A 14,052-nucleotide genomic window follows, 5' to 3' on the forward strand; every position below is an offset into this window, starting at 1 on the left:
ATCCAATTCTGAACTGTCCTTTCTACTTGACAGCATCCATTCCAAAACAAGCTCCTGCTTCTCTGATGCCACCTTAAAATCACTCAGCCTTAAGTCCAAATTTCATTTCAAGCCCCTCGCAGGTCACTCTTTTGGAAACATCCTCAGACATATGCTGTCTTTTGCTGCATCAAGCTAATTAAACTCAACTTTGTATGAGTTCTTGTTTTCTCCTAGTAGTGTTGGTTGATGGGCTTCCACAATGCTGAGCACATACTCTAGCACATTAGATGGATAAGAAATGTTAGTTATTGGCAGTAGTATAGAAGTCTTCTTATTCTCAACTTCTTGCATGTAGCACACCTCAAAACATGTTTGCTCAATGAAGAGCCATCCTTAAGTATCTGGGAAGCCAGGCAGCATGGCTAGAATGAAGAGATGTAGTTTTTCCTTCAAGGTTCAAAATAGTATTGAAAAGTGTCTAAGATAACTGCAACAGCAATGAGTGGAATGAATGGACAAGCAAAGCATAGCAAAGATTTTTTAGCCCACTAAAGTTCAAGTAGTGGCCAGAAATTGACCATTGTCTGGACCTGTTAAGCCAGGATAGCCAGATCTCTAGTAAAAAGAGAAGGTTGAAATAGCTACACTTTAAAGTTCTTATTTCCAAATTTCTACAAACAGTAATCTGACAAATAAGGGAATTAGTAGAAGAATAAAAGTCCTAGTCACATAGATGGTGATTAGGCTGGATCTGGAACCCAGGACAGGGGATTGTTTGTAGAGAAGGTGCATTAGCTATCTATTGCTGCATCACAAATTACCCTAAAGCTTAATGACTCCAAAAAACAGTAATCATTTATTTTCTCTGGCAATTTCTTCTGGTCAGGAATTCTTGAGTTGCCTGGCTGGGTGATTCAGGCTTAATGTCTTCACGAGTTGCAGCCTAGGGCTGGTGGATCCACTTCCTAGGTGGCTCAGACATGACTGGCTAGTTGATTCCTCTTTATATGTTTCTCCCTGCAGAGCTGTTTGAGTGTATGCAGGAAATGACGGCTAGCTTTCTCCATAGGGAGCAATCCAAGAGACAAAAACTGAAGTAACAATATGTTTTATGATCCAGCCCTGGCAGTCATACATCATTTCTATGGCTGTAGTCTCTTGCTAACACATGCCAACCCTGTTTCAGTGCCAACTCTGCTCCTCTGCCAGATGTGTTGTTTTGGGCTAGCACTTAAATTCTGAGTCAGTTTCCTCATTTATAATTCAAAAATAACTACTTCCTTTCAGGACCGTTTTTTATGATTAACAAATACAAGATTATCAAGCGCTGCTTAGCATAATGAGTTGCCCCACAATGGGCACTATACAGAAGTGTTTTCATTTTCCTTAGCGTCCTTAGGAAGTCTGTCCTTATTATTCTAAAGTTTAAACTCTGAACATCCCCTTTATTTTACCCCTGGAGAGGCGAGTCAGTCCCCACCCATCTGTACCAACTCCAACTCAGATCCAAAGCAGGACAACGGTGGAAGCGGAACTATAGTTTCCGGAGAGCGATTCCAGTGCCCGGAGTTCATTATAAAACGCACCGGAAGTGGGTCCGGCGTTTCTTTCCGTCGCGGAGGGCAACGTCCGGAGACCATTCCGGCTACCCTTGCGGCGACTTCCCCACGGCTGCTGAGTCCACGTGGCGGTGGCGTGGGGACGCTCTGAAAGCAGAGCGGCGGGGCGCCCGGAAGTCGTGAGTCGAGTCTTCCCGGGCTAATCCATGCCGGGTTGGAGGCTGCTGTCCCAGGTCGGCGCCCAGGTGCTGGGTCGAGTCGGGGAAGGCCTGGGTGCTGTCTTTGGCCCGGGGAACAGGTAGGAAGGTGTGAGGGTGTCCTGCACAGCCGCGTCCTGGAGCAGTGGAATGGCCTGGTGCAGTTGGGCCTCCGGTGGGTGCAGAAGGAAGGGGCTCTGTTCAGACGTGGGACACAGAAGAATAAGGGCCGTTAACCTAAGGAAGCACGTTGTAAGGGGATTGAAGTGGTGATTTTTAAAAAACGCTTATGAGCCAGCCCCTAGCAGCGAAGGCTATTAACAGCAGTCATATCTTACAATTAGTGAGCGTTTGCCAGGTACTGAGCGCTCTGCTAAGTGTATGAGGTGCCTTATGTAGCCTCACGGGAGCAAACTACTATCATAAAGATTACAGTTAAAACTGAAGGTTAGAGAGGTGAGTTAATTTGCCCAAAGTCACTCAACTAATAAGTAGAAAATTGGGAATCTAACCTGAATTTACCTGACTACAAAAGGAGAGTAGACTGCAGAAAGCTTTACTTTCGTTCTGACCCTCCATGCAAGAATTACACCCCTTCTTCCTGACCTCCACCCACTAAGGGTACGTTCACCTGTTCAGAGATCGTTCAGAGATCATGCCTTTTGTGGATCTTTTAACTTTGCACACCCAGTTTCTTTACTTCTCTGAACCCAGGCCATGTCATTGCAGGGAGGAGGTGAGCTTATTAGACAAACATCAGCATGCCACCTTCTGCCACCTCCACTGAATGTATAACTATTAAGGTACACGTCCAAATGGGTTAGTGACTTCTCATGTCTATAGGTAGGACTGTTTTTTTGGGAATCTGTTTATCTGCGAGGAGAAAATGAATTTTTTTTCTCCAGGATAACGGCTAACAGTTTAAATGTCAGCCTTATCCGAAGGAATGTGGGGGTGAAGAAAAGGTTGGAGACATGAAAAAAAAAGTATACAGAATCTAAGCCCTTTCCTAAGCCCCTGACTGCACTTTCCAATTTGTGACTTCCCTTTTCTATATTAAATGGAGGAAGTTTTAAAATTGTGGTTTGGTTTTATTTTTTCTTTTTATAGAACACACATCTGGCTTTTTGTTAGAAGTATTCATGGAAAGAGTGGTACATGGTGGGATGAGCATCTTTCTGAAGAAAATGTCCCATTCATTAAGCAGTTGGTCTCTGATGAAGATAAAGCCCAATTAGCAAGTAAACTATGTCCTCTGAAAGATGAACCATGGCCTATACATCCTTGGGAACCAGGTGATTATTTTGTATTTGATGAGCTCTCTTTTCCTAATTACTGTGTGGCTGGACACATTTAAAATCCTAGTGACTGCTTGATAAATTTATCATTAATTTATTTTTCATGTGCTGTGTCTGTTCTATCGTGGTTTGTTTTGCAAGTTTATTTCCAACCTCCTAGTTTAGTTTTAGTGAATGCCTGATGATAATAAAGACCTCCTTGAGAAGCTGTTTTATAGGTGAAGGGAGAATCATTCTGCATACATTCTCTTGTTTACTTCAGCTAAAAAGAATATAAGTCAGGAAAGAAAGGCTGCAAGAGTGTGATGTAAATTGTAATGTGTTGCATGGATGTTCAGTTGGGATGTTGTAGCACTGTAGATTTGGGAAGCATAACCCCTGAATCAGCTCTTGGTGTCTAGAAAGATGCTAAACCCATGTGTAGCCAGACCAAGAGGAATAAGGCCTTTTCTATTAAGTGTGTGGTCCCTGGTTAGGGTTTATTGGGACAGTTGAATTGGTTATCAAAACTTCTTAATGAGGCAACTTTACCAGTATATGCAAAGAATCTAAGTGTCTTGTTGTAGACGTACATATTTTAGCAATATATGACCAGTTGTGACATCTCTGTAGCCTCAGCTATCTTCTCAGAGTCTGAGTAATAGATGTTTTCTAATGAATAAAGTTGGGTAAGAATTGATACTAGGAAAGCAAAATGATGGATTTATCATGCCCTGTATGAATGCCATTATTTTAAAACCAGAATATATCTAACTTATGTATTTTCTTTATTTCATCTATTTATGTTTGTTCATTTTACAAATATTTATTGAGCACCAATATGTCATGCCAGGCATGGTTGAAGGCACTTATGTCTGTAAAGAACACTCCTATTTTACTCTGAATATATTGGCATGTTTCTTTTGTGCCTGCTCCTCATACTGAAACCTGATTTTGGGAAAAACGATTTCATCATATTGGCGAGTGTTGCAAAAGCTTTAGTTCACATTGCTTTGGTTTTAATTGCCAGGTTCCTTTAGAGTTGGCCTTATTGCCTTGAAACTGGGCATGATGCCTTTATGGACCAAGGATGGTCAAAAGCACGTGGTCACATTACTTCAGGTAAGAAAGAAACAGAAGATGTAAGAGATATCTATGTGTCTCAAGATCTGTTTGTGCAAACCTTAACAAGAACTGTTTGTATCCTGAAACATGGAACTGTATGGTGAAGAAAGGGGTAATGTTGAACATAAATAGTATTAAAGAACTTATGGTGGTTTCAGGAATGCCCTCACCCTTGCCTGAGCAATGGCCTTCTGATACTGGTATTTGGATAACCAGAGCAATGAATTTTTTTTTTTTTAAGTATAACCTATCCTTTTACAGATCCCCTTGTTTACTTCATAATCGGAAAAACATCTCAGTCCCATTTTGTTTTCTTTTATGGAATTCTTTCAACTCCACAATACAGTTTTGATCTTTTTGCTAACAGAATATAACACTCTTGTCTGGTGAGGCTGCATTTTGTTCACTAAGATAAGCTGTAGTCTAATGGGTAAGAATGTGGGTCCTGAGACCAGAATACCTGAGTTGCAGTCCTGATTCTGCCACTTACTAGTGTGTTCCTTGGAGCACTGTGCCTCATCTGTAAAAGATACTCTGTTCTGTAAAAGAAATAATTGTGACCTACCTCAAAAGGTTATTGTGTAGATTGCACAAGATGATAAATGTCAGGCACTTGAAACAATGTTACGTGTCCACTATATATTAGCTACTATTGTCTTTATCATTATTATTGTTGTTGTTGTTATTATTGTTATTATAGAAAGATACTGGTAGGAGATCATCACTCCCCAAATCACTTTGAACAACTCAGTTGATCCTTGTGGCTTAGTCTTAGGCAAGTAATGATACAGGTGATGTAAAGTACGAGCTCATGCACCTAAGTGCTTAAAGTGCTAATAAGGCACAAAGAGTCTATAGATCCTTTTCTCATTATTATTGGCTCTGAATGATCAAGTATAAGACAGTAGTTTTGTGAACTCTGAGGAAACTGGTGGGGGCAGGGGACTTTCAGGAATGGCTGGTGGGATTATAAATTGGTACAAAACCATTTTGGAAAACACTTTAGTATTATGTGGCAAAATTAAGACGGGTAAGCCTTGTAGTCTAGCAATTCCGCTTCCAAGTATTACTAGAAAACTTGAGCAGCAGCATCACACTTAATCCCAGCAAACTAGAAATAACCCAAGTCTCTGTCCACAGTAGAACAGGTAAACAGATCATGTTATTTTCACATAATGAAATGTTGTACAGCAATGAAAGTGAACAGAATAGAGCTACACACAATATAGATGAACCTTACAAATAAGTGAATTAAGACATGGAAGAGTACCTAAAATCTGATTCCATTTATATAAAGTTTAAAGCAGGCAAATCTAAATACATTATTAAGCAATACTTTCTAAAATAGTAATTACAAAGAAAAGTAAATGGTTACCATAAATGTCAACAGTTATTTCTAGGGCAGTGCTTCTCAAATTTTAGTGAACCTCAGAATCACTTAGAGGTCTTATAAAACACCAAGATTCTGTTTCAGTGGGTCTGGATTGAGGCCTGAGAATCTGCATCTTTAAGTTCCCAGGGGATCCTGACACTGCTTGGCTGGTCACCATACTTTTGAGTACTCCTGCTCTAGGGTAAAAAGATGAGGAGGTTATTGGGAAGAGACACACACGGGCTTTTGGGATTCTACTTTTGAGCTGGGTAGTGGTTGCATGTATATTTTGTTTATACTCATTTTATCTTTTATTTTTTTGAGATGGAGTCTCGCTCTGGTGCCCAGGCTGGAGTGCAGTGGTGTGATCTTGGTTTACTGCAAGCTCTGCCTCCCGGGTTCTCGCCATTCTCCTGCCATAGCCTCCCGAGTTGCTGGGACTACAGGCGCCCACCACCACGCCTGGCTAATTTTTTGTATTTTAGTAGAGATGGGGTTTCACTGTGTTAGCCAGGATGGTCTTTATCTCCTGACCTCGTGATCCACCCACCTCGGCCTCCCAAAGTGTGTATTTAATCATTTTTTAAAAAAAATTTTGTGTTTTTAAGATTGTGGTTGGTGTTAGAGGAAAGATGAGGTAAGTAACTGTAGGGAATTCCTGTTTGTCCTGAGGTCTCAATGTGGCTGGTTTGCAATGTTAAAATATGTATTGGCACATGCTTAGTTTTTTTATGTTTGTTTTTTTAGGTACGAGACTGCCATGTCCTAAAGTATACTTCAAAGGAAAACCATAATGGAAAAACGGCCGCCCTGTCTGTAGGAGGAAAAACTGTGTCACGTTTTCGTGTAAGGATGTATTTTCGTAGCTAGAATACCGCATTTTTCATCAGTTTCAAATCTGGATGAGTTTATGTTTTGAGATTGTTCCACAGCCACAAACGTGCATTTGTTTGTGAGGAAAATTGTGTGTGTGGGGGAGGCAGTCTGGCACAGCCATTTTGCCCGGGAGTCTTGGAGACTCTTGAGTTTATTCTAATACCTCCCCCTGTATCTGGAACAAGTACTTTTACCTCTGTAAGCTGTAGCGTTTGTATATCTGTATAATGGGAATAAAAATACTACTTACCTAATAGGTTTATCACATGGATTAAATTAGGTTTTTCAAATGTGCCTAGAATATAACAGACACTCAGTAGATTTGGTTGTTACTGTTTTATGTTTCATTTCACTTTCTTCCTATGGAAAGTTGTCTTAACACTTGACACCAAGAGCACGTGGAAATTAATTTTGTGTATTCTAGAAGGAGCTTTCAGTGTTTAGGAGAAAGCTATATAAGAACCCAAATCACATTTTTTTAATAAAGCATTTTTTTTTTTAAGTAGAGTACTGAGTTTGTAGTTTGGAAAAGCTGCCTGAGTATCCTGTATTGAATAACTAAAACCAGAAAACCTTTCTCAAAATGGTGATGGCTTTCACTAAACATGTTTAGGTTTACTAGAACACATTGCTTATCTCTAAGACAACCTTTTTTTCCATTGTAAATTGTTTATGAAATGAACAAGGCAGAAGTTAGGATACAACCTATACTCTCTGACTCTCAAAACTATCAGTTGTTTATTGTGTGCCTACTAACTACTCTATTTTCTTATCATAGTTAACTTTTATTGAACATTTATTACATGCCAGATGCATAAGCATTACGCCTTTTTCATTTGTTGCTTTATGTATACTTTTCAGCCTCTGAGGCTAACGCAGTTAACTAACTCATTCAAAGTCACCCACTGGTAAGAAGTAGAGTGACAGACTCCAGAGCCTTACTTAAGTGTGTCTTGATATCTGCCCCCTGGGAGCTCATAAGCTAGTGAGGAAGTTACACAAATAAACCAGCCATCCCAGTACAATATTATAAATCTAAGGAGCACAGAACCAGAGACAGCCAATTCTGCCAGGGAAAATCCCAGGAGGTTTCACAAGGAGGAGAACAGAAAGGAAAATGGGTGTTAGAGGCATTCCAGAAAGAATGGCCTCTGCAGAAGCAGAGACAACATGAAAGAGCATGTGTTCTTGGGAAGAGAAGTGTAATGTGGCTGCATTTTAGTGTGCAGGCCGGGCCAGTGTTGGGAGGGTGGTGAAGTTGCAGCTATCAAGGTAGTGTGAGGTTTAGACTTCATCCTATAAACTTTGAGGTGCTTTCTGAATTCTTTAGGTAACTTGTTCAAATTGTTAAATTAGTTACCTAAGATTTTAAAAATCTAGCAAGAGGAAAGACTTTAGGAGACTGTTTTAAGAGATCAGGGGAGAGTTGATAAGAGCCTTTATAAGCAAGGCAGTTGCATTGAGATTGGAAGAAGCAGGGATTGGAAAGGACTGGGTGGAAGGACACAGGTCAGTGCTGATGACATACTCTGGAATAGGAACAAGGAAAAGGGAAGCTTTGGAGGAAAGCGATGTTTGAGATGTTCACAAAATCATAGTTCTATAAATGGTGAGAAATACTGATCGTTGATAAGTGGTAGGTATCATTGAAATCTGTGACATGGTTTATTTTGTTTCGTGTTAGAGAAGTTAGCTATTTTTGAGTATTATGGTAGCATAGACCATTTATTTTTCTTTACAACTTTGTAATAATATCTCTCCTGCTATTCTTAACAATTTATTGACTAACAAGCTCGGGCTTCAAATAACTCCGTAGTAATTATAATGTACAATGAAATATTTATGGGAACCTTTTAAAAAATCAAGTGTTTGACTTTTTAAAAGTGTATTAATATGTACCAGCCTTCATATGAGTAATTCTTTGGTTTGATAGATGCCACTGTTTCCTACTTGATTGTACTTCTGGGTTTTTGTAATGACTAGCATCATCATCTTCATTTTCATTACCAGTTCTGTAAATTGATGACTTCATGGCCTTGATATTTGTAAATCAAGCATGCTAGGGTAATCCCTTCTGCCCCAGCAGGTCTGTGAAGATTGCTTCCCCTGAAATACGAGGTGGTGAGAGAATAAGTGATGTGGGATCAGAAGAGTTGAGTTCTAATCCTGATTTCTACCTTTAGGTCCCCCTTACTCACCTTTTGAACATCTGTTTTCTTACCCATAAAAACAAGGAATAGTACTTGATGGTCTCTAAATTCTCTTCCAGTTCTGAAAGTCTCACATTGGTTCTCTGAATATTTTAGTTCTCAAGAAAAAAAAAGTTTGGAGAAAAAAAGTGGGAGCTCAGTTTATTCTATTTTACTTAGTGATGAAGATGTGTTATAATCAAAATTTTATGAAAGTAATACTAATAGTATTACTGTAACAGTACTAATAATTAAAAATATTACAGAAATGATAGGTACTGCATTTCATAGTTGAGGCTGTTCACACATTTTTTTCTCTTTAGCTTATTCTGATAGCTTTATTCTCTTCAGTGGTTGCATAGCACAGCAGGGTGATTTGGATGTTATGTTCTAATGTTCTGGATTTTGACCCACTTAAGTTACATAAACTTTGAAAACTTCACTTCTCTAGCATAGAAAGTACTGCAAAGGCCCTTCTTTCTTCAAGATACAAAATTTCTAAGTCCAGATGACATTTATTACAATATCAAAAAAAAAGCTTTGTCTATAAACTGACCTTTCTTCAAAATGAAATGTGAAAATGAAGTTTTAGAATTATTTGTAAATACAACATTTTTGTTGGAAAACAGATTTTGAAACTAAAGGTATACAGACTTCATATTATAGCTCTCAAGAAAAATTGCAAATAGATTGATTATAGAGGATTTTTAAAAAAACGAAGACCTATGAATATAGAATTTCAAACATCTAAACATTTGGAAATTAATTAAATCACTTTTATTTATAATGGTGTTAGAACTGTTTTCTTTTCATCTGTAAAGAATTTATGCCTCCAAGAAATTAGACTACGTTGCCTTTTTATTTTGTACCTTATTATAAATAAAAACTGATGTGGTACATAGTGTTTTTGAATGAGGAAGTTAAATGGCCTTCAACATTGATTAAATCAATTCATCTTAGGAGGAGAGGTATTTTCATTGTGGGAAGGATAATTGCAGAGAACTGTGAAGTGGGGTAAAAGAATGCAACCTCATAGATGGGATTATCCAAGTGTGACAATACTGTCAGTCTTTTAAATTGCCTTTTGAAATCATTTACTTATTTAGAAGTTTGAAAAAAAAAAAGTCTTTCACACTGCTTCTGGTTTTAAGTCCACTTGAGCATTTGGTTTTCCTCCTGACTGAGACCTAATTTTATAATATTTTGATTTTTTATTTTAAAATAAAAAAGTGTTTATTAGTGAAATTGGATGATAAGAAGTATGTTTTACCTTGGTTCTATTTATGGTTTAGTCTAAAAAGTTACTTAGGTTGAGATGTTTATATGGTCTGTTTTGTATTACTAAAATAGTAAAGGATTTTCCTCAGAAACTTCCAGATATGCTTAAAAGCTGACATTAACAAAATAATATGCTTTTAAAATCATGTGGAATATGTGAATGTCAAAAATAAACTTGATTCTAAAGTTTAATAAATCTGAATTTTATGCATCAGGAAAATAATTTCAGGGAGCCATACTGTTAAATGAAAATTTTGTGTTTGTACTTGTTGCAGAAGTGAGTATGATTGAAGATGAAAAGCAGGGTACTTGATAATAGTGGTGTTGGGTGTTAGTGTTAATTTCAGCATGTAGGAAATAAAATAATAGAGAATGATTGGAATGAATTTGTGGTATCACTCTTGTGGAGGAAAGGATAGCTTCTTGAGAGAACTCTATGAGGTATAAAACAGTCTTCAGTGGACATGAGAGTAGAGCTTCTCAGCATTTGTTGTATGGCTCCACTGGAGAGCCCCAGGGAGATTCCTGGTAAGTTGTAGACTGATCCAAAAATTAAACTTCTGTGCTTACAAGCCAGTGCCACCCAATTTCATGTCAACTATAGGCAACTGAGTAAGTTATAAAGGGGTGCTAACGGTTTACATTTTAAACTGAACAGGTAACTAAAGTTTGCTGAGTATTCACATATTCTACAAACAAGTCTGACTATGCAGGCACTTCACTGGAATTTCGGGGAAGGATACTTTGTTATTATCAGTGTTATCTTGAGTTGATTAGGGTTTTTCAGTTGCTGCTATTCTTGTTTTTTAAATTATAAGTTACTATTGGTTTGGTTTTATAGTAGTTTTTTGCCTATTTGTTCATCCTTCGAGCAAGTCATGATGTATCTTTTAGGCCTGTACTTTTACAGTAACTAGACCTAAAGATTGAGGCCACAAACACAGTAACATTGTGTTCTAAGAACTGATGCAGCGGAAGAGTAGAAAAGTAGGAGGAGTTAGACAAACTTTATACCCAGGTGGATGCCTGTCCTTTATCTTCTGTTTCTTTTCATTGTTCATTTAGCCCACTTCTTTATTGTCTAACCTGCCACTGTGCTTAACTGTAGAGACACAGATGAATAAAAAACAGCGTTTACCACCCAGGTGCTCACAGGTCAGCATGCTGACCAACATTTGAGTAGATAAGTGTATGGTGATATGGACAATAATTGAGATATATTCCAGTGTCTAGTGTTGGTATAGACAAAGGAGCAATGTGCTCTGGTAAGGCTGCTCAGAGAGGGATCTCGATAGGAAATATAACTGAATTTAGTACTGGAGACATTTACTTAGATTTCCTAGTGTGAAGGGTGCCTCTTTTCACCAGAATAAAACCAACATGGATACATCTGCCTGCTGTTCCCTCTTCCTCAGCTTTGAAGCTTTAGAGATGCAGGGTAGGGAGGAGATCACAGCTGAAGAGAGTGGTGCAGACAGATACAGGTAAGCATACATAGAGTACAATAGCCATTGGGGGCCTGCAGGGTATGGTTAGAAAGTTGAGGGAGAGGGAACAGCAGGAAAATAGATGTACTATGTTATATATTGTGATGAAAGAGGCCCTCTTCACATCAGGAAATAAAAAGTGGCATAACTTTTTTGTCAAGTCCTATAGCAATCTATATCGAGTCTTAAGAATTAAGGTTGGGGGGAAGACCCAGGAATTATAAGAAAATAAGATGTCCATAGGTTTTGTTTTTAATGACACTGGTTGTAGTGATGTTTACAATAGCAGGACAGAAGGCAGGAGTGGAGAGCAGACAACAGGATCTACCAGGAGCTGGGGATATAGCAACAACTAAAGCAAGTCTCTGCTTTCAGGAAGCTTACATTTGGGTAGGTTTGGGGGTGAAATGGAGAGGCCCTTACATAGAACAGGGATTCTATGTAACCAACCCCCAGACTGTGGACTGCTCTGTGGCCTGTTAGGAACTGGACTGCACAGCAGGAGGTGAACAGCAGGTGAGTGAGCATTAGTTACCACCTGAGCTCTACCTCCTGTCAGTCAGATCAGTAGCAGCATTAGATTCTTACAGAAGCACGAACCCTCTTGTGAGCTGTGCATGTGAGGGATCTAGGTTGCATGCTCCTTATGAGACTCTAATGCCTGATAATCTGAGGTGGAACAGTTATCATTCTGAAACCGTCCCTCCTGCTGCCTCCACTGGTCTGTGGAAAAATGGTCTTCCGTGAAATCAGTCCCTGTTACCGAAAAGGTTAGGTACTGCTATCATAGAAGACATAGAAACAGTAAAAAATGTGTATCGTGACACATGGAGATAAATGCTTTGAAGGATAATACTAAAAATGTAAAGGATTTTTCTCGGAAGCTTCCTGGTATGCTTAAATAACTGGTATTAATAAAAATAATATACTTTAATAAAATAAAAGTAGGCTGAAGAGTTGATAAGTGACAAAAAATGGTGCTATTTCAGATTGAGTAATTAGACAAGGTAAGTTGATATTCTGATCGATACCTGAATAAGTAAGGGAGCCAGTCATGCAAAAATATGGCAGAAAAGCATTCTAGACAGAGGCAATAGGATGTGCAAAGGTCTTGAGGCCAGTGTGTAATGTGTTCTTGGGCCAATAAGGGAGTGCATTTTTTTCTGAAGCAGGGTGAGTCAGGAGGAGAGTAAAAGATGAGGTCAGATTGTGTAGAACCTTTTAAACCATGGTAAGGATTTAGGACTGGATTCTGCAAGAAGTAGGAGCCACTGTAGTTATATGATATGGCTTGAGTTTTAAAATGATAATGCCAGCCTGTGAATTGAGAACAGACTAGAGAGTCAGGAGTGTGGAAGGTTGGAGACCAGTTAGGAGGCTATTGAAATAATCCAGGCAGAAGATAGTGGATGAGGTTGACGTTGGGATGGGGTGGTAAGTGGTTGGTGTGGGCTGTATTTTTAAATAGTCGAGGAATTGCAGATGAATGGGACGTGAAATGTGAAGAAGAAAAGAATCAAGGGTGACTATAAGATTTTTGGCCTAAACAGCAGCATTGTGGGAGTTACCTTGTTTATTGAGATTTGAACGAAGGCCAGGGAAGGGCAGGCTTGGTTAAGGGAGTTCAGTTTTAGACACGTTAAGCTTAAGTTTCTATATGACATTGAAGTGGAGATAATGGCTTGACAGTTGGACATAGGAATTTATAGTTCAGAGTAGAATTTGGAATTGAAGTTAGAAATGTGCAGTCATTCACATATATGAGAATCGAGGGAGTAGTAACTGGAAGCCAAGAGAAAGTCTTTTGTGGAGAGAGTGGTCACCTGTGTTAAGCATTGCTGGTAGATTCAGTAAAATGAGTATCAACCAGTGTCGTTGACTGTATGGAGATCCTTGGTGAATGACAAGCACTTTCCATTGAGTGCTAGGGGCTGAAAACGCCTAATTAAACTGGGTTCACAGAATGGGAGGAGAGAAAGTAGACTTGGCAAGTCCTTCCAGGAGCTTTGCTGTAAGAGGGAACAGAAAAATTAGCTAAAGAATATGTGGTCAAGGAAAAGTTTGTTTTAATATGTGAATTATTGTGACATGTTATATATAGTGATAGGAAGTTCCAGTAGAAAGAGGAGAAAAATGAAGATTTCTTAGAAGAGAGTGCCGACAGTTTCAGGAGGGAACTATTGAATAGGTGTGAAGGGGTGGGAATTAGTGCTTTTAATAAAAATATGGACAGCTTATCTATCAGCATGATTTCCAGCCCCAATTTGACATAGAAATCATGTGAGGTGCTTGAAAATTAGCAATGCCTAGACCCCACACTAGACAGTGAAGTTACAATCTCTAAGCAGAGGACCCTTGCCATTGGCATTTTCTAGAAGCCCTCCATGTGCATCTCATGTGTAACCTAGAGTGGGGTGGGACCATAGTACTGTTATAGTACTGGTATACTGGTATAGACAATTTGATTTGGTAAGAGCATGGAGAAGTTCTCTTAATTCTTTTATTTGATCAGCTCAAAGGGAGGAAGAGGAAACAGTGGTGAGGATTTTAGAAAAGGATGTGACTTAGTTTCCTTATAGAGTGTGAAAATGATTGAACCAGAGATATTTAGGTATCTGTAGATATAACCTGGCCACATTTGAGATTCTGAAGTTTGTGGTCATAACATTTAAATGTAACATACCATGTTTTCTTCCAGTTCAGAATAAGT

General features: G+C 38.8%; 1 protein-coding gene across 1 annotated transcript in view; it reads left to right on the plus strand.

Moving 5' to 3' along the window:
* The first annotated feature begins 1,554 nt into the window (after window positions 1–1,554).
* MRPL3 (mitochondrial ribosomal protein L3) overlaps window positions 1,555–14,052 on the plus strand; it is a 41,110-nt gene continuing 28,612 nt past the window's right edge. Inside the window, exons 1-4 of the mRNA XM_017862329.1 lie at window positions 1,555–1,839; window positions 2,849–3,033; window positions 4,046–4,137; window positions 6,260–6,358. Coding sequence (XP_017717818.1) covers window positions 1,748–1,839; window positions 2,849–3,033; window positions 4,046–4,137; window positions 6,260–6,358 — 468 coding nt within the window. The 5' untranslated portion in view covers window positions 1,555–1,747. The remainder of the gene's footprint in view (window positions 1,840–2,848; window positions 3,034–4,045; window positions 4,138–6,259; window positions 6,359–14,052) is intronic.

Source organism: Rhinopithecus bieti, unplaced genomic scaffold (assembly GCF_001698545.2).
Source record: "Rhinopithecus bieti isolate Rb0 unplaced genomic scaffold, ASM169854v2 scaffold_62793, whole genome shotgun sequence".
Lineage (NCBI taxonomy): Eukaryota > Metazoa > Chordata > Mammalia > Primates > Cercopithecidae > Rhinopithecus > Rhinopithecus bieti.